The sequence below is a fragment of the Colobus angolensis genome, unplaced genomic scaffold, assembly GCF_000951035.1.
Source record: "Colobus angolensis palliatus isolate OR3802 unplaced genomic scaffold, Cang.pa_1.0 Scaffold63, whole genome shotgun sequence".
NCBI classification, from domain to species: domain Eukaryota; kingdom Metazoa; phylum Chordata; class Mammalia; order Primates; family Cercopithecidae; genus Colobus; species Colobus angolensis.
Genome location: NW_012119932.1, coordinates 4,913,901 through 4,931,865, shown reverse-complemented (window position 1 = coordinate 4,931,865; position 17,965 = coordinate 4,913,901). Strand labels below are relative to the sequence as shown.

General features: G+C 39.5%; 1 protein-coding gene across 1 annotated transcript in view; it reads left to right on the top strand.

Annotated features, from left to right (window-relative positions):
• The window catches only part of MLLT10 (myeloid/lymphoid or mixed-lineage leukemia (trithorax homolog, Drosophila); translocated to, 10), a 229,455-nt gene that overhangs the window by 208,688 nt on the left and 2,802 nt on the right, over nt 1-17,965 (top strand). Inside the window, exons 15-22 of the mRNA XM_011963857.1 lie at nt 1,861-1,978; nt 3,453-3,525; nt 6,484-6,638; nt 8,771-8,959; nt 9,379-9,467; nt 9,602-9,963; nt 10,981-11,077; nt 16,347-16,553. Of these exons, the coding sequence (XP_011819247.1) occupies nt 1,861-1,978; nt 3,453-3,525; nt 6,484-6,638; nt 8,771-8,959; nt 9,379-9,467; nt 9,602-9,963; nt 10,981-11,077; nt 16,347-16,553 (1,290 nt within the window). The remainder of the gene's footprint in view (nt 1-1,860; nt 1,979-3,452; nt 3,526-6,483; nt 6,639-8,770; nt 8,960-9,378; nt 9,468-9,601; nt 9,964-10,980; nt 11,078-16,346; nt 16,554-17,965) is intronic.

Sequence of the window (17,965 nt, the reverse complement as noted above, 5' to 3'; positions counted from 1 at the left end):
TTTATGAACTGTGTGGTTTATGTGCCCTCTACTACTAAATACATGGTAAGTGAATAGCACGATCTTCATGTTGAAGTTACAACTTACCTTTTCCTGAGGGACAGTTGATTGTTAAACAGGACTGTAGAGTACCAACTTACTGACTTTCTCTGCTTATTTTTAATAAGAGAAAAAACAAAACCCAGAAATTGACAGATTTAATTTACACTTTAAAGTGTGAACTATAAAATACACGCTTTGAGATATTAGAAAGCAAGGATGGTACATCCCAGAGACTGTTTCTGTGAACTGTAAATACACATTTTCATGCTTTGTAAGTGGGCTAAAGGCCAAGATGCAATGTCATGATGTGAGTCTCTCCAGAAATACAGCTTCTTCTCTGTGTTATTTTGCTTATTATAACAACTACTGTGTTGTCTTAGTCTCTAATGTGCAGTTACACATGTCCAAATGTCCCACATCTTTTGTTCTTGTTATTCAGCTTCTTTACGATAGAAGTGCTTTAGTTCTTTGATACTTTCAAGAGTTTTGTTTAGTTTATAAAAGCTTCAGTTTGATTTCATTCATGAAAAAGAACAATTCTACTTTAACATTTGTGGTTCTGTTAAATCTGAAAATTATTTCAGGCCACTGGGAGTCTTCTGTATAACAGCATTTTGTATACAAGAGATTTGCCTCCAAAACGTCACATTTTAAGATCATAATATTCTTGGAAAGTGGGAGAGAGCATGCACATCAAAGAAAGCATTTTTATTACAGTGGATTACGCAATAGTTTGGCCAGCCTCCTTAGCTTCATCTGTTTAAGGGTTCATTTTCGCTTGTTTGGCACAGGTCCCAGTAGAGGCCTTCAGAATTGTGGTTAGCAACATGAATGAATTACAAACTTTGGATGAGCTCTTCAGTTAGTAGAGCTGGCTTGCTGCCAAAAAGACAGTGCCTTACATGGGGTCAGGGCAAAGCTGTGATTCGTTGAGTCCTGCATTGTGTAGAAAACATACTTGGGATGCCTGTTTGCTTTCTTTTAAAATAAAAACAAAACAAAACAGAAAAAGCAGCAGGCTTCCAAGTCTATCAAAATAGGAAGTAACAAAATAGTGTGCAGGTTTTACTAATGACAGAGTTAAGCAATGGAAATACAGCTCCGTGTAGCTGAAATACTAGAAGTAAAAGTTGGACTTTTGACCTCCTTAGCCAGCTTGTGATACGAGAGATTGAAGCATTTTGTTAGATACCTGTTGTCTTCCTGCTTTTATGTTATAGATGGCTTAATAAGATTAATTAGTCACATGTCCACATGGCTCCTGTGCCACTGGGCTTTGGTATCTGCTAGATACGTTGAAAATTAAAAGCAGGAATAGTACCTTTGAACGTGCCAATCCTTCTTTTTTAAAAATTTGTAGTTACGGCCAGGTGCGGTGACTCAAGCCTGTAATCCTAGCTCTTTGAGAGGCCGAGGCAGGCGGATCACCTGAAGTCAGGAGTTTGAGACTAGCCTGGCCAACATGGTGAAACCCTGTCTCTACTAAAAATACCAAAAAAAAAATTAGCTGGACATGGTGGCAGGTGCCTCCTCTAATCCCAGCCACTGGGAAGGCTAAGGCAGGAGAACTGCTTGAACCCTAGAGGCGGAGGTTGCAGTGAGCTGAGAACACGCCATTGCACTCCAGCCTGGGTAAGAGTGAAACTCTGTCTCAAAAAAAAAAAATGGTAAAACAAGAATGAAATTTGCTTTTCAGAAGGTCACAAATTTTGCTTATATTCTTAACTTGGAGAATATAATTACTAGATCTATTAGAAGGGAAAACTTTAATATATTTTCAAATATAATTCATTTATCATTGTAATTTTTTCCATTTAGGCAAATACCCTATCTGGATCTTCTCTTAGTCAGGCACCGTCTCTTATGTATGGCAATAGATTAAATCCAAATTCATCAATGGCAGCTCTTATAGCTCAGTCTGAAAACAATCAACCAGGTAAGTTTTCAAGAATTACTAAACTCTGAAACTCTACTCTCACCTACTTTAAGTTTTTTCCCCTTTTGGTTCATTTTATTTGAAAACATGTAGGGATGTGGTTTAATAGAGGATTGTACTTAAAAAAAAGATTCACAGTTGGAAAATGTTAAATATTTCAGGTGATGGATATGTTAACTAGCTTGATTTTATTCCACATTACATTCATATATCATAACATCAGTTTGTACTCCAAATTTATATAATTACAAATTGTCAATTTACAATAAAAAAAGAATCACAGTTGGAAGTCAATAGTATGCTGTGCTGCAAAATAGCGATGTGCTTTTTTTTTACTGTCTGAAATGGAAATGTTTCAGCAGAGCCATCAGCAGGCAGGAATGCAGCAGTGTCTCCTGTGACTTTTGTGATTGATGTGTTCAGTTTTCAGTTCTATGCAATGAAAGTAACATAACACTAGGCTTTTCTGTGAATAGCCTAAACCTTTATTTGCATAATTCATGAAATTGTATTACACAAACTTGGTTAAAAAAATCCTGTTAGAGAATTTCTGCAGTGTTTAGTAATCCTGTGAATGTTCACCAGTTGACGTTTTGTCGCATTTGTCTCTTGTACTGTCTTAATGAGCCACTGGATTTGCTTTGTTTCATTCCATCCTTAAGGATTGGTTGACATGTCCAAGTAGTCATGCCTGTTTGGGGGAAGGGAATGGATTTAGCAGTTCACCAAGAATGGATCAGTCTGTCTTTACTCTTTAAGGGTCAGAGGTTACCTGACTCAGAATAAGAGGACAACCTTGAAAGAGGCCAGATAAGGTGATTTTTATAAGGAAGTAACTGCAGGGGAAATACAAGTTACTTTCCAAGCAGAGATATTTGATACTACCTAAGGAATATTTTGAAAAGTTAATTTTTTTTCTTTAAAATTCAGGATTCCGTATTCCTGCTTGTTTTTGTCAATTTGGAAATTTAGTGTTGTATGTAATTTTATTCTTGGTGTAAGGCTCTAACACCATAATTTTAGTCTTGGTGTGCAGCTCTATGTAAATGTGTTTTATGGCTTGTCTTGGGATGCAAAGTGTTAAAAAATACAAAGCATACGGAGTTGCTGTGATAAGCATACAGATTAGCTGTCCACAGCTGTGATTCATTACTTTAACCGTAGAAATTAAAAGTGGCTGAGGGGAGGGTACAGCAAATGCAAACCACGCTTCTGTGCTGTAAAATTGAAAGGAATGAAAGAACAGAACATAATCCATGGCCTTCTACACCCACAAAAACATGTAGGGACAACGCCTTACATGCCACAGTTCAGCAATTCTAAACTAGCAACATGCTAGATCTTCTCCTTTCATGGGAACTGCAAAGATAGTGGTAAAGGTTTAGTGTATGTTTTAGGAAAAATCAGGGCAAGAGTTTAAAACCTCTTATCTAGTGAGAGTCACTGTATCAGCTCTGAAATATTTACACTACAGATCAAGATCTTGGAGACAATAGCCGCAACCTAGTTGGCAGAGGAAGCTCACCCCGAGGAAGTCTCTCGCCACGGTAAGCACTATTTACACTGCAAAGTATAGGCAAAGGAAACTGAGATTTAGAAACTTTCTTATCTCATATCAGTAGAGTGTACATTTTTGTGAGGTTATAAAAGCATTCTACAGATAAGAAACATGTCTAGACAAGAAAAATGATTCCAAATTAATTTAAATACTAATTTAAACACCATTAGATTTCTGAGTAAAACAAATCCCTTTCCTTTGGTTTCCAATCAGTTCGAACTCTTATTTATTACTTGTATATTGATTTGAATAATTCTTTTTGATCATAAAATAGTTTTAAGATCTCTTAAAGTTGTAGACCCAAGACTTTCAACTTTGGGTTCTAGTTTTAGCTCTGTTATAGGTATAATACTTAATCCCTTAGTCTCCAGTTCCTAATTCAGTAAAGTCCTGTGGTATATCACTAAATTCCTTCTAGTTCTTAAATTGTTTGAATCAGTTATAGCAAATGTATTACAAGTTTTTTGAAATTATTTTATGACAGTATTCAGGTACCATTTATTAAAATATAATTAGTATATTTGGGGTTACCGAACTGCATATTCCTTCTGTTCTAAATGGGGAGAATGTTGTATGAGATACTATGTCTGTTTGTAGGGGAGAATGGAACTTTGGTGATGGCTATCTATTAATTTTATTTCCCTTCTGTGCCTTCTCTTTGTTTTCTCCGTGTTCTCTAATTTAGGAACCCTCCCTCAAGCATGGTGTTAGACTGGGTGAGAATGGAGAGTAAGAGAAAAAGCCATTCTAGGGTCTTTCTTCTAAGTAAGGGAGAAATGTGATTAAAAATGAAAACTTTGGTCAGGTGTGGTAGCTCATGTCTATAATCCCAGCACTTTGGGAGGCCAAGTTGGGAGGATTGCTTGAGGCCAGGAGTTCAAGACCAGCCTGGGCAACATGGCAAGACTCCATGTCTACAAATTTTTTTTTTTTCCAAAATGAACTTTTTCATATGATGACAGATCATGAATAACAGTATTGCTGATATATTTGGGGAATGTCTGTTAAGGAACATCTTCTTTATCATAGAGATTAGTTCAGTAACCACTAACTTTATTTTCTAATGGTACATCTCTAGTGGTGCCTTTTTTCCTATATAATTCCTGGGTGAACCAAAAGTAGTGTTATTTTCCCTGATTGAACTCTGCAGAAAATCAAATATTCATTCTTTGGAAACCAGGAATCTGAAGAACACAGTGATAAAATTATCTAACTAGTCTGTGATTTTATGTTGTGATTATTTCTATGTTGTTTTTCTTTTCAAAGAAGAAAGTTAATGGATGTTTGCTCAGTGTTTAGTGGAAGAGCACTTCTCTGTCCCCCTTTTAAACTTGAAATACTACAAGCTACCGAGAAATTATTAAAAATCTCTTAGTGCTATTTTGCTTAGTATAGTTTTTCCTTTTCATTAGTGAAATGGGACTTAACAAATGGTACTAAATTATTTTTAGCATATTATTTCCAACTTTATATTACCCTTTAAAAATCAGCCTGAAATGTAACAGCCTAAATTATCCTGGCATAATGTACTATTTGCAGAGGAATGGCCAATTGTATGTAGCCCATGATGTTTACATATGGAATAAAAACCCCATTTGTTTAACATCTTATGAAAATTTTGTAGAGAAGCATATTAAGGCAGTGTCAAGAACACCAGTGGGTTGTTAGAAGACCTGAGTTGTGTAGCCCAGCTCTTGTCACCTCACCAGTAGTGTGTCTTTGGACAAGTCACTAAAACTCCATCCTGTTTCCTCATTTGAAAATGGACCAGGCTTCGACTTCTCACTAGGTTGTTGTGGAGATCATATGAGATATATACAAACACATTGAAAATTCTAAAGCTCTTTAAATGTATTATGTTAGCATGGTAGCTGGAGATCAGAAATGGCCACACTTACTAATTTAAAACAAAAAGTGGAGAGAACATTACATGTTCATCTTAATACAAGTACTATTTGTTTTAGAAGGGTTGTTTATCATTTGAAGTATAGGTCTAAGACATTTTAAAAATATTCATGTAAAAGGATCGAATAAAAATTGCTTTGGGGGCTGGGCATGGTGGCTCATTCCTATAATCCCAGCAGTTTGGGCGGCCTAGGCGGGAGGAACACTTCAGCCCAGGAGTTGGAGACTAAGCTGGGCAATGTGGTGAAATTCTGTTTCCCCTGCCCAACCTCCCCTCTACCCAAAAAAAAAAAAAAAAAAGCACTGGGCGTGGTAGCGTGTGTTTTTGTGGTCCTAGCTGCTCAGGAGGCTGAGGTGGGAGGATTGCTTGAACCCAGGACCGAGGAGGTCAAGACTGTAGTGAGCCATCACTGCATCACAGCACTCTAGCATAGCTGACAAAGTGAGACTATTTCCAGAAATGAAAAAAAAAAAAAATGCTTTGGTCTTATTTCTTAATTGTGAAAATACTTGAAAATGAGGAATTTTTAATTTATAACAAAAGGCTGCTTCAAGATTGTTAAACATTTCTTTTTAGTGATATTTGAGATTTTAGTTGGTTGTAAATTCAAATATCTTTCACAGTATTATAGTTGTTCAGGGTTATTGTGATAGCAAATATATCAAAGCAGAGAGGTAGAGCTCTTTTCTGGAAAATTATTTTTAAGTCTAATTTTGTCTTTTTCCCCTTTTGTCTTATGCTATACCAAGTTATTTTACAGCCTATTTCAGAGATTGTTGGTGGTGTGTTTATATTTTCTAGTGGTTTTTAATTATCTATGATGGCTAGCTATTCCCTTGATTCTATAATATTGAGAGGAAGAATGATAATTACTCAATTTTAGGGTAGATTATGGTTTTCTAAATCCAGGAACCTGATACTTCTGGCATAGGCAGCTGGATGTTATAACTCATACAGGAGAAAAGGGATCAGCTTAGGTAAGAAACTGCACTCTCTTAAAAGCTTTCCCCTTCTTTTTAACTTGAGAATTGTTTTCAACAGATCCCCTGTAAGCAGCTTACAGATTCGCTATGATCAACCAGGCAACAGCAGTTTGGAAAATCTGCCTCCAGTAGCAGCCAGCATAGAACAGCTTTTGGAGAGGCAGTGGAGTGAAGGACAGCAATTTTTATTAGAACAGGGTACTCCTAGTGACAGTAAGTATTCATTTTCTTACGTGTAAGTCAAGACGGATGGGCAGATGGACAAACAGGCAGATGGATGCAGAAGTCACTTTTCATCCAGAGTAGTAATGGGATTATGATATACATTTCATATAATACAGTGAGAGAAAGTATAAGGTAGTGGTTTAATAGAAGAGATTCTATAGTGTTACTGTTTAGACTTGAATCCTGTCTTTACCTGTTATTAATAGTATAATCTTGGGCATGGTTTTTAAAGTTCTTTAGTCTCCTATTTTTACAATTGGGAATAATAATGCACCCATATCAGAGGGTTATTGTGAGGATTAAATGACATGAAAAATATTAGGACCACTGCCTGGCTCATATATAGCATTGTCTCGGTGCTTACCATGATTATACATATTGGTACTTTGTGTCTCCACTGTACTTTGTTCTTACCAGTTTACTAAAATACATGAGCACTGTCTTCTCTTAGCCTAATTGTTTGAAGAAAACTTGCTCACCTCTGGAAAACTTACTTTAAAAAATACATGGAGTCGGCCGGGCGCGGTGGCTCATGTCTGTGATCCTAGCACTTGGGGAGGCTGAGATGGGTGGATCACGTCAGGAGATCCAGACCATCCTGGCTAACACGGTGAAACCCCGTCTCTACTAAAAATACAAAAAAAAATTAGCCGGGCATGGTGGCAGGCGCCTGTAGTCCCAAGCTACACGGGAGGCTGAGGCAGGAGAATGGCGTGAACCCAGGGGATGCCGAGATCCGGCCATTGCACTCCAGCCTGGGCGACAGAGCGAGACTCCGTCTCCAGAAAAAAACAAACAAACAAAACATATAGTCAAGTATGGCCGGCTAGCTTCTTCATAATTTGGAGGAAGAAGAAGAATTACTGAATTAAATCTATAATTAATATATATTATGATTATCATCTGTTGGATTATAGAGCATGTACTATATATCTATATTTCAGTATCTTTACCATTTTAAGTATTAGGGCCATGGGTGTAAAATGCAGAGTTAAAATAGATGGTGGTTAGCTGGAGATGTGGCCTTGTCTTAATTTTAGGGAAAAGTAGGTGATTTTCGTCATTTTGGAGTATAAACTTTTGCTGCTTCATTTTATTGAAACATTTTGCTTATTGTTGGCTAAGTGCCATAAATTGGTATTTTGTGAATGGTAACCTGACAAAAAATGGTAATTGTGAGGAAATTTCATGCCGGGCTAATCCTTTAAACATGATAGCTGGAAGATAGGTTTAGCTTAGTCTTACTGCATCTCATTTGGACCCACTAAGATTTCTTTGTGGGATCTTGGAGGAAAGGGATAAAAGCTAAATCCTTGGGAAATGGCCAGATGTGTCTGTACCAGAGGAGTTGTATCTCCTGAAGGCCCTGAGGTCATGTTAAACAAATACAACTTTTTAGTACGTGATGGACACTTCAGAAATCTTAACAGTAACACTCTGTGTTGTTAGTTGGGAGGTCCACGTTGTGGAAGGAATTGAAGTACCTGAGGTGATGGGGGCCAGACTGAAAGCCAGCCTGTTTACAGGGGATGCGCTTTTCTCCAGGACTGGAGACGTGGCTGGGCGCACACATAGCGCTCCCTGCTGGGTGACCTGCAGAGCGACATGCTGAGCAGCTGGGATTAGGGGCTTCCTGCCAGGAAGTCTGATGGCAGCACTTCGTTTAAATTGAACAACAAACAAAAACATGTGCTCATTATTTTGGTAAAGGGTATTGGTGCGATCCTTAACCATTCTATATATGACTTCAGTGAAAAATAGTGACAGGCTCTTGAATTTTTAATAGGCTTTTATTTTGACGAAAATAAAATGTCATCACTTTTCACTGAGACTGGAAAATTACCTGAAGCTGGTGTGTGTTTTTTTGGTATGTGGCAACAAAGTTTCCAGAAGGTACATCCAGGAACACTGTGCCTTTGTGCTTACAAAAATACAAACACAGATAGGAAATTTAATCCCACATACAAATTTAGGAACAAAACCTAATCATTTAGAAACACTTTACAGAATTTCTACGGTTCTATTTTAACTTATTTCTAAGGTTACTGGCACTGTGTAAAATACTTAGTCTCATGTGTGTACTACTTGTCGTTATTAAAAACTATCCAAATGTGTGCTAGTTTTAGGAATGCTAAAGTCATTACACCAACTTCAAGTTGAAAACCGAAGATTAGAGGAACAAATTAAAAACTTGACTGCCAAAAAGGAACGGCTTCAGTTATTGAATGCACAGCTTTCAGTGCCTTTTCCAACAATAACAGCAAATCCTAGTCCGTCTCATCAAATACACACATTTTCAGCACAGACTGGTAAGTGTGAAAATATTTATTTTGTATCTAAAGAAAATAGGCTTTCAGTGTTATTTGTATTATGAGTGAGTAATAGTTGGTCACCAGTTATATGAAGATGTAGAAAAGGAATGATAGGTCGTTTTTGAAGGGCATAAAGAATCCTGTTAAGTGATCAACTTGAATTTATTCTAACGTCCTTAGTCCATAATATAATGGTAACATTTACTTAAATGTCTAATGATCTCATCATTGATTTAAAGTGATGGTATTCAATATAGATTTTTTTTTCCTGTTTAGGTCAGTCAGGAATAGCAATACTTGATATTTAAGTGGTTTTGATATGGGCTTCAGCATAAGCTTTTAAATAAGCCTTTAATCTTATAAATAATGTAATTTAATAGGGTAAATAGGTTTCTTTTTGTCTTTTATTATTCTAGCTCCTACTACTGATTCCTTGAACAGCAGTAAGAGCCCTCATATAGGAAACAGCTTTTTACCTGATAATTCTCTTCCTGTATTAAATCAGGTAATTTTTGTGTGGTTATTTTCATCTGTGTGATTTACTTGTAAATAATAGTATATTATGTCAAATGGTTTTAAATTATTTTAAACAGTTTTGCTGTGTTCTTTAAACTTAGTTTCTCTTCTTTCTTATGCTAGGACTTAACCTCCAGTGGACAAAGCACCAGCAGCTCATCAGCTCTTTCTACCCCACCTCCTGCTGGGCAGAGTCCGGCTCAACAAGGCTCAGGAGTGAGTGGAGTTCAGCAGGTCAATGGTGTGACAGTGGGGGCACTAGCTAGTGGAATGCAGCCTGTAACTTCCACCATTCCTGCCGTGTCTGCAGTGGGTGGAATAATTGGAGCTTTGCCAGGTAACCAACTGGCAATTAATGGCATTGTAGGAGCTTTAAATGGGGTTATGCAGACTCCTGTCACAATGTCCCAGAACCCTACCCCTCTCACTCACACAACTGTACCACCTAATGCAACACATCCAATGCCAGCTACACTGACTAACAGGTAAGAAACTTAAGTATGTTTTGGGTTTTTTAGTGTAACTAACAGAGTACCAGTGTTGTCTATGCCTTAGATTAGGGTTTTCAATGTGTTCCTTTGCAGATATACCTTAATAAGTCTGCCAAAAATTTTAAGTATATTATACACAGAGTACATTTATTTTTGAAACTTTGATTTAAATGAATTTCACTTTTAGTGACTGCATTAAATATGTTCTGTGCTGAAAATTAATCTGTGATGTCTATTTTTAAATACTAGTTTTTCTTATTTGTATGTTGCATTCCTGTATCATAAATTCTGAAGAAAGATAATATAGTGGAGATAACATGAATATTAGTTTCTTAAAATGTATGTAATATTTTTAATGTTTTAATCAAAGATTTTGGTATAGGATAAAGGTCATTTATTTATCTGAATTCCTAGGAAGTGAGACTCACTGGTTTCACTGTACTGGAACTGCATTTGAATGCTTATTCAAAACTAGGGGACTAAAGCTATGTTGTTATTAAACATACTTTTGGGGGAATAAATACTTTTAAATGGATTTGCAGTGGGTACTAGAAAGCTGTTTCCTCTAGCTCTCTTCATTGGTGTTTAGTTTTACCATTGGGACCATTAGAAAAGGATAAGTCAAATCAGTAGTATGTTTGGATTCTTTGTTTCAAATATGTGTTTACTTAGTGTGAGTTAAATTATCCTTGAATAATTAAAGATAAATTATTACATATGCCTGTTAGAAACACATGTAAATTTCTATTCCATAAAATAAGTTAGGGCCTATTTGTTTTACAATAAAAACATTTCTTGACAATGTGAATTCTTGTTTAGCTGTACATACATACATACATATATATATATACACACACACATAATTTGTACATAATTGTTTTCAAAGTGTTTGGATTAAAAATTGTACTTAAGTTATTAAACATCAAATTGAAAAGTTGTCTTTCATTTTTAAACTTCTAAAAATGCGTTAGAGGTGTGTAGTAAAAAGTAAGAATTGTAATCATTTTTCAGTGCCTCAGGACTAGGATTACTTTCTGACCAGCAAAGACAATTACTTATTCATCAACAGCAGTTTCAGCAGTTGTTAAATTCTCAACAGCTCACACCAGTAAGTTCTTTCTTTTGATAATATTTTATTAGGCGCATGTGTTCTAAGCTGTAATATTCAGTGTAGGTATAGATTTCTCCTTTGTTAAATAACATTATTGAATGCATAATCCAAAAAGTTTTTCATGCCATGTGGTATACAGGCTGTGATACCTGCAGTGATGTCACACTCACTCCTGAACTTAAAAGTGACAGGGCACGTGACATGGTGCTGCCATAGGCTCTGGTAACACAGTGCTGAATGAGATGTGGTGTGTGTTTTCCCGGAGCTTCATTTTGATACAAGAGATGGATGGACATGATGAACGCTTTTTGGTTCTGATAAATGCTGAGAAGAACAAGGAAGTGGAATAAGAGGGGAAGAGCATAGGGAACCAAGGACTATTTTATATAGGATGGCCCTGCCTCTGCAAGGGGTGACTTTTGAGCACAGACCGACATGAGAGCTCAGGGAGTATGCCACAGAGAGAAAGCATGTTGGAGGTAAAGGGGCAGCTGCTGTCAAAGGCCTGGGCGTGCTTGTGTGTGGAAGAGGAGGCAGCAGCAGTGTGGTCAGGGTGGGAGAGGTCAGAGCCAAGCAGGGAGTCTCAGATTATTGCATACAACCTTTCTTGGCTGTTGCAAGAAATTTGGACTTTATCTTGAATATGATGAAAAGCCACTGGCGATTTTTTAAAAATCTATTACGGAGAATTTCAAGTGTACCAAAAGTAGAGCGGAGAGCACCCTGAAGACCTGTGTAGTCCTCATTCTCTCACCCAGCACTGATAATCTCAGTTTTGTTTATCTTATTTCATTCTCCATTTTTTTCAGGATTAAGAATTGGAGGGATGGCCGGGCACGGTGGCTCAAGCCTGTAATCCCAGCACTTTGGGAGGCCGAGGCGGGTGGATCACGAGGTCAGGAGATCAAGACCATCCTGGCTAACATGGTGAAACCCCGTCTCTACTAAAAATACACAAAAAAACTAGCCGGGCGTGGTGGTGGGCGCCTGTAGTCCCAGCTACTCGGAGGCTGAGGCAGGAGAATGGCGTGAACCCGGGAGGCGGAGCTTGCAGTGAGCTGAGATCCGGCCACTGCACTCCAGCCCGGGCGACAGAGCGAGACTCCGTCTCAAAAAAAAAAAAAAGAATTGGAGGATTTTGAACAGAATAGTGAAATAATGATTTATATTTTGAAGGATTAGTTTTGCTGCTATATGAAGAATAATCTGTGTGTATTATAGGGTGTGGGGAAGTGAAGACAGGCGGGAGGGAGTGACCCAGGCAGGAGACATAGGTGTTAAAATAGTATGGGCTATGTATTGAAAACTGCCTGGAATTGTGGTATATATATATTTTTGAGATGGAGTTTTGCTTTGTCGCCCAGGCTGGAGTGCAGTGGCACAATCTGGGCTCCCTGCAACCTCCATCTCCTGGGCTCAAGTGATTCTTCTGCCTCAGCTTCCCGCGTAGCTGAGACTACAGGCATGTTCCACCATGCCTGGCTAATTTTTTTTTTTTTTTTTTTTTGAGACAGGGTTTCACCATGTTGCCCAGACTGGTCTTGAACTCATGACCTCAAGTGATCTGCCCTTAGCCTTCCAGAGTGCTGGAATTACAGGTGTGAGCCACTGTGCCTAGCCCAGATGTTTTGAAGATAGAACCAACAAGACTTGTTTGCTGGACATACAAGAGAAAGAAGAATTCTGAATGGTTGGATAGTGACTTTTACTGAGATGTGGAAGAACAGAACCCAACCAGTTTTGGAGAGAAAAATAGGTGTCATGGACACACTAAGCTTAAAATCCCTTTAGATGTGCAAGTCAAATGGAGATAAGACAGTTGCATAGTAGGTGTCTGGAGTCCCAGGCAAAGATGCAGTTAGAGATAGAAATCTGGGGTTAGTGCTGCACAGGTGATAAGAGCCATGAGATTTGATGCAGACTCCTAGAGCATGAAGACTGAGTCCTGGACACCCTAGAAAAGAATAAGCCAGTAAAGAAAGGCTATTGAGAAACAGTGGCCAGTGAGCCTAGACAAGGACACTGTGGCATCTTAGGGGCCAGGTGAAGGAAATGTTTCCAGAAAGGGAGGAGTCAACTTTGTAAAATGCTTCTGTGGTAGGATAAGAAAGAATTGACCAACGTGCGTGGTGGTGCATGCCTGTGATATCAGTTAACTGGGAGGCTGAGGTGAGAGGATCACTGGAGCCCAGGAGGTTGAGGCTGCTGTGAGCTGTAATCATGCCACTGCACTCCAGCCTGGACGGCAGGGACTGTTTCTTAAAGATTGTCTAGAGACTTTTTACAGTTTGGGTGTGATAAAAGTAAAAACCTCGTTAAATGGTTCAAAAAAAAATGGGAGGGAGAGGAAGTAAAGATAGCATATGGGCACCTTAAGACATGTCACTTTGGAAAGCAGAGGAAGGGGAAGGAGGCGGCGGATGTGGTAGTACCACGGGGCAGTTTCGACTCATTTTGAATATGACAGCATGTGTGTATGCTGATGGGACATTTCTGGCATAGGAGAGAAGAAAGGTGCTAGCAGAGGAGGAGATGAGAACAGTATTTCACTGCACCAGCAGGGCAGGCAGAACAACTGGAGGTGGGTTTTATGTGGAGGGTTGAAGCAATCCCACTTTCAATGCTTCTGATTTTCTTAGAAGTAAAAGGAGGGAGATGGGTAACTGTTAGATGAGAGGGGAGATGGGAAATAGAGAACTTGGAGAAGGGGAGAAAGCATGGACCGACACCCAAGTGGGGTTGTGGCTCAGGTGCAGGGCAGGGCAGGCCTGGCCCTGTGGACAGTCATGGGGCTTTCTCTAGACCCATTTCCCTAGCACTCTTCATGTAGTTGGGCTGCTTGGAGAATGATTTTCAGTCTGTTTTTAGAGTGGTGTTAAAGGCACCCTGCATATGAGTGTATATAAATTCTTAAATGCTGGCTGGGCACGGTGGCTCATCCATGTAATCCCAGCACTTTGGGAAACCGAGGCGGGCAGATCACAAGGTCAGGAGTTTGAGACCAGCCTGACCAACATGGTGAAACCCCGTCTCTACTAAAAATACAAAAATTAGCTGGGTATGGTGGCGTGTCCCTATAATCTCAGCTACTCAGGAGGCTGAGGCAGGAGAATTGCTTAAACCCGGGAGGTAGAGGTTGCAGTGAGCCGAGATCACACCACCACACTCCAGCCTGGACGACTAGAACGAGACTCCGTCTCAAAAAAAGAAAAAAAAAAACTTAAATGCTGACACTAAGATTGGGATCTTGTTTTTCTTATCTGTTGCCTCATCTTAATAAGAGTACTAAAACTCCATTTGTTTGGGTGTCTTCCTATTAATCAAGATTTTACTCTAATAATAGCACGTGTAGATGTCTCATTTCCAGAACATGGTTAAGGAATTTTCAGCACAAATTATTGCTTGGAGACCATAAGGACTAAAGGACTGTACTTTTTCCTTCATCCACCAATGTTGTGGGCTAAAGTTTGTTCATTTACAGGGATCAAACGATGTAGGTGAGAATTTGTTGGAAGCCTCTGCACAGCTTCCGCCCAACACTCTTGCTTGACCCTGCTTCCCCCAGATGACCTGCATGGTGCTAAATCCAGTGGTCAGTTCTCATTCTTCATCTTACGTGACCTGGCAACAGCATTTGACAGAGTTGATCACTTTTCCTCCTCCTTGAAACATTTCCTCCCCTCAGCTTCCAGGATACCACATCATCTTGGTGTCTTCCTACCTAACTGGTCATTCCTCTTTAGCATCCTTTCCTGGTCCTCCTCTTCAGCCTCTTGAGAGTGCCCCAGGTGGGATTCAGTGATCTCCTGTTGCTGTCCTTAAATAGCATCTCTGTGCTGATTTACATCTCCAGCCAGACCTCTCTGTGGAGCTTCAAGCTCCTGTAATCCAGCTGCTCATTCAGTAGTTCCACTGTTTTTTTTCTTTTTTTTTTTTTTTTTGATGGAGTCTCGCTCTGTTGCCCAGGCTGGAGTGCAGTGGTGCGATCTCGGCTCACTGCAAGCTCCGCCTCCTGGGTTCACGCCATTCTCCTGCCTCAGCCTCCTGAGTAGCTGGGACTACAGGCGCCCGGCTAATTTTTTTATATTTTTAGTAGAGACGGGGTTTCACCATGTTAGCCAGGATGGTCTTGATCTCCTGACCTCGTGATCCACCCGCCTCGGCCTCCTAAAGTGCTGGGATTATAGGTGTGAGCCACCATGCGGGGCCTCCACTGGCATATCTTAAAAGACATTTCAAACATGACGTGTCCAAAACCGAACAGCTGATCTTCCTGCACAGCCCTGCCCCACCCATCGTTTTCCTCACCGCAGCTGATGGCAGCTCCATCCTCACTCTGACACCCCATATTGACTCCATCCTGAAATTAGACTCTTCCACTTCTCAAAACCTTCCCATTTTACTATGAATACAAGCCAAGCTGGCCATACCTTGCCACTGCAAGCTCTGCGTTCTTCTCACTTCCTCCTGGCTCCTTCCACCCTCCCCAGGTCCTTGCTGCTACTGGATCCTGCTGGCCCTGCCCCTCTGGAGGCCCTTGGCACTGCCTGGAAATCCCCACCCACCCCCCATATCCACTCAGCTAATTCCCTCATCTCCAAATCTTCATCCAGATGTTAACTTCGCAATGAAAACTACCCTGGCTAATCTGCTTAAAATTACAACCTGACCATTAAACCCTACTCCCTCCAGACTTTCTCATACACAATTCTGTTCCCCTTGATGCAGAGCAGTAATCACATTCTAACGTTTTCATTTATTTGCCTTTCCCTGCTCAATGTGTTTCAAGCACCAAAAGCAGTGCCTGGCACCTAGTAAGCTCTCAGGAAATCTATAAATATATGCTGCATGGAGTATATGCTTGCTGTAAAGAGTGGTCTGTAACTGCGTCAAGAAAGCACCCTAATGACAGGCAGGAATGGGAACTTTAAAGTTGTTTTAAGTTTGGAAAAGGTTTGACCATGCATGATGCATTCAAATGTCCACCTTGATTTCTCTAAGCTGCTGCATTCCCTCATTGATCATCACGGATAACCAAATAGAAGTCTCCTATGTGTGTCCTGTTTTAAAAATAAGCTGTTCACTGAAGATACTGACATTTTATAGCAGATAGTTATTATCTAGTGCAGCATATTTTCCTAGATGAGATATTTGTTTTCTTTCTTAGCAAATATGTAATATTAAAGGAAAGAAAACATAAGGCAGATTCATCTGACTGCTGAATTCTGTGCTTGGGAACTCATTTTCTCTCACGTTTTTCCCTAAGGAACAACATCAAGCCTTTTTGTATCAGTTAATGCAACATCACCACCAGCAGCACCACCAGCCTGAACTTCAGCAGCTGCAGATCCCTGGACCAACACAAATACCCATCAACAACCTTCTTGCAGGTACACAGGCACCCCCACTTCACACAGCTACCGCCAACCCATTTCTCACAATCCATGGAGATAACGCAAGTCAGAAAGTAGCAGTAAGTATGTTTTTCTTACTACATCTAATGAAACAAGAACTGTATTGAATAATCAGAGATGATCATTTTCCAGCCTAATTTTGTTCCCCTGATCATTTCTTCTTAAAACCCGTTGCTTTTAGCAGATGGATATTATAGGCAAAGGATCTAAGCCAATTTATACATCCCCTAAGTGTATCAGTTTGAATTTGCACATTAGGTTTTAAGGCTGTTTTATAATTCAGCAATTTTCAAGATGACAGTATATTTTAGTTAGCAAGTCATATGGGACAATCAAATCAAAAGACAATGGTTGGTGCTTTCTGAGAAGCTTTGTTTAGTTATAGAACCAGTCTGTGTAACTTGAAAATATTTTTATTTTACTCTAAAGTGCTTTTTACTTGATTAAATGTATTTATTACCAAGATTCATACATACATTTTAGGGCACACAATCCAATTACCAGATTACTTTAGAGAAAGTAAATCAGTCACATCTGTAATGGAATTCAAATTTTTAGTTATTTTCATGTAAGTGATGGCATCTTACCCTTTCAGTGTGAAAGTTAAATTAAAAATGGATGCAGGGAGGCCGGGCGCGGTGGCTCACGCCTGTAATCCCAGCACTCTGGGAGGCCGAGGCGGGCGGATCACAAGGTCAGGAGATCAGGACCATCCTGGCTAACATGGTGAAACCCCGTCTCTATAAAAAATACAAAAAATTAGCCGGGCGCGGTGACGGGCGCCTGTAGTCCCAGCTACTCGGGAGGCTGAGGCAGGAGAATGGCGTGAACCCGGAGGCAGAGCTTGCAGTAAACCGAGATCATGCCACTGCACTCCAGCCTGGGCAACAGAGCAAGACTCCATCTCAAAAAAAAAAAAAATGGATGCAGAAACAGTATTCTACACATACAAGAGAACCCATTTTAAGGCCGTTTCTTTCTATTAATTCTCCTCTTCAATTAGATCTACTTTACTGGAGTATAAATGTTTCCCCTAAATTCCAGTTCAGGGCAGAACCCTGTTAGAGGAAGGCTATGGGGATGTAGAATGGAGACTGGACATCAGGAAAAGGAAGAAGGGAGGGACCGAGGTGGGAGACTTGGCAAATGAGTGTTCAAAGTTGCAGTGTTTGCTGTTTCCCGTTACTTTGAAAATTTTGTTTACTGTGCTTTTAGTCTTCAGAAACTTTAGTTTGTACTTAGTAATGAGTATTCAAAATAGAGGATTGTTTTTCATGAACTCTTCAATGCTTTCTGTTTGCCCTCTTGTCTCGCCAACTTCCTGTCATCACACATGCAGTGTTCTGCTGACATGGGCAATTTTCAGTGATTCTGTATTGAGTTCTTTGGTAGCATTCTTTCCCCCTGTGTTTCACAGTTGTTTTCTTGTGTTAAGAAATACACTAATTACAAACTTTTCCTAGGTTATACA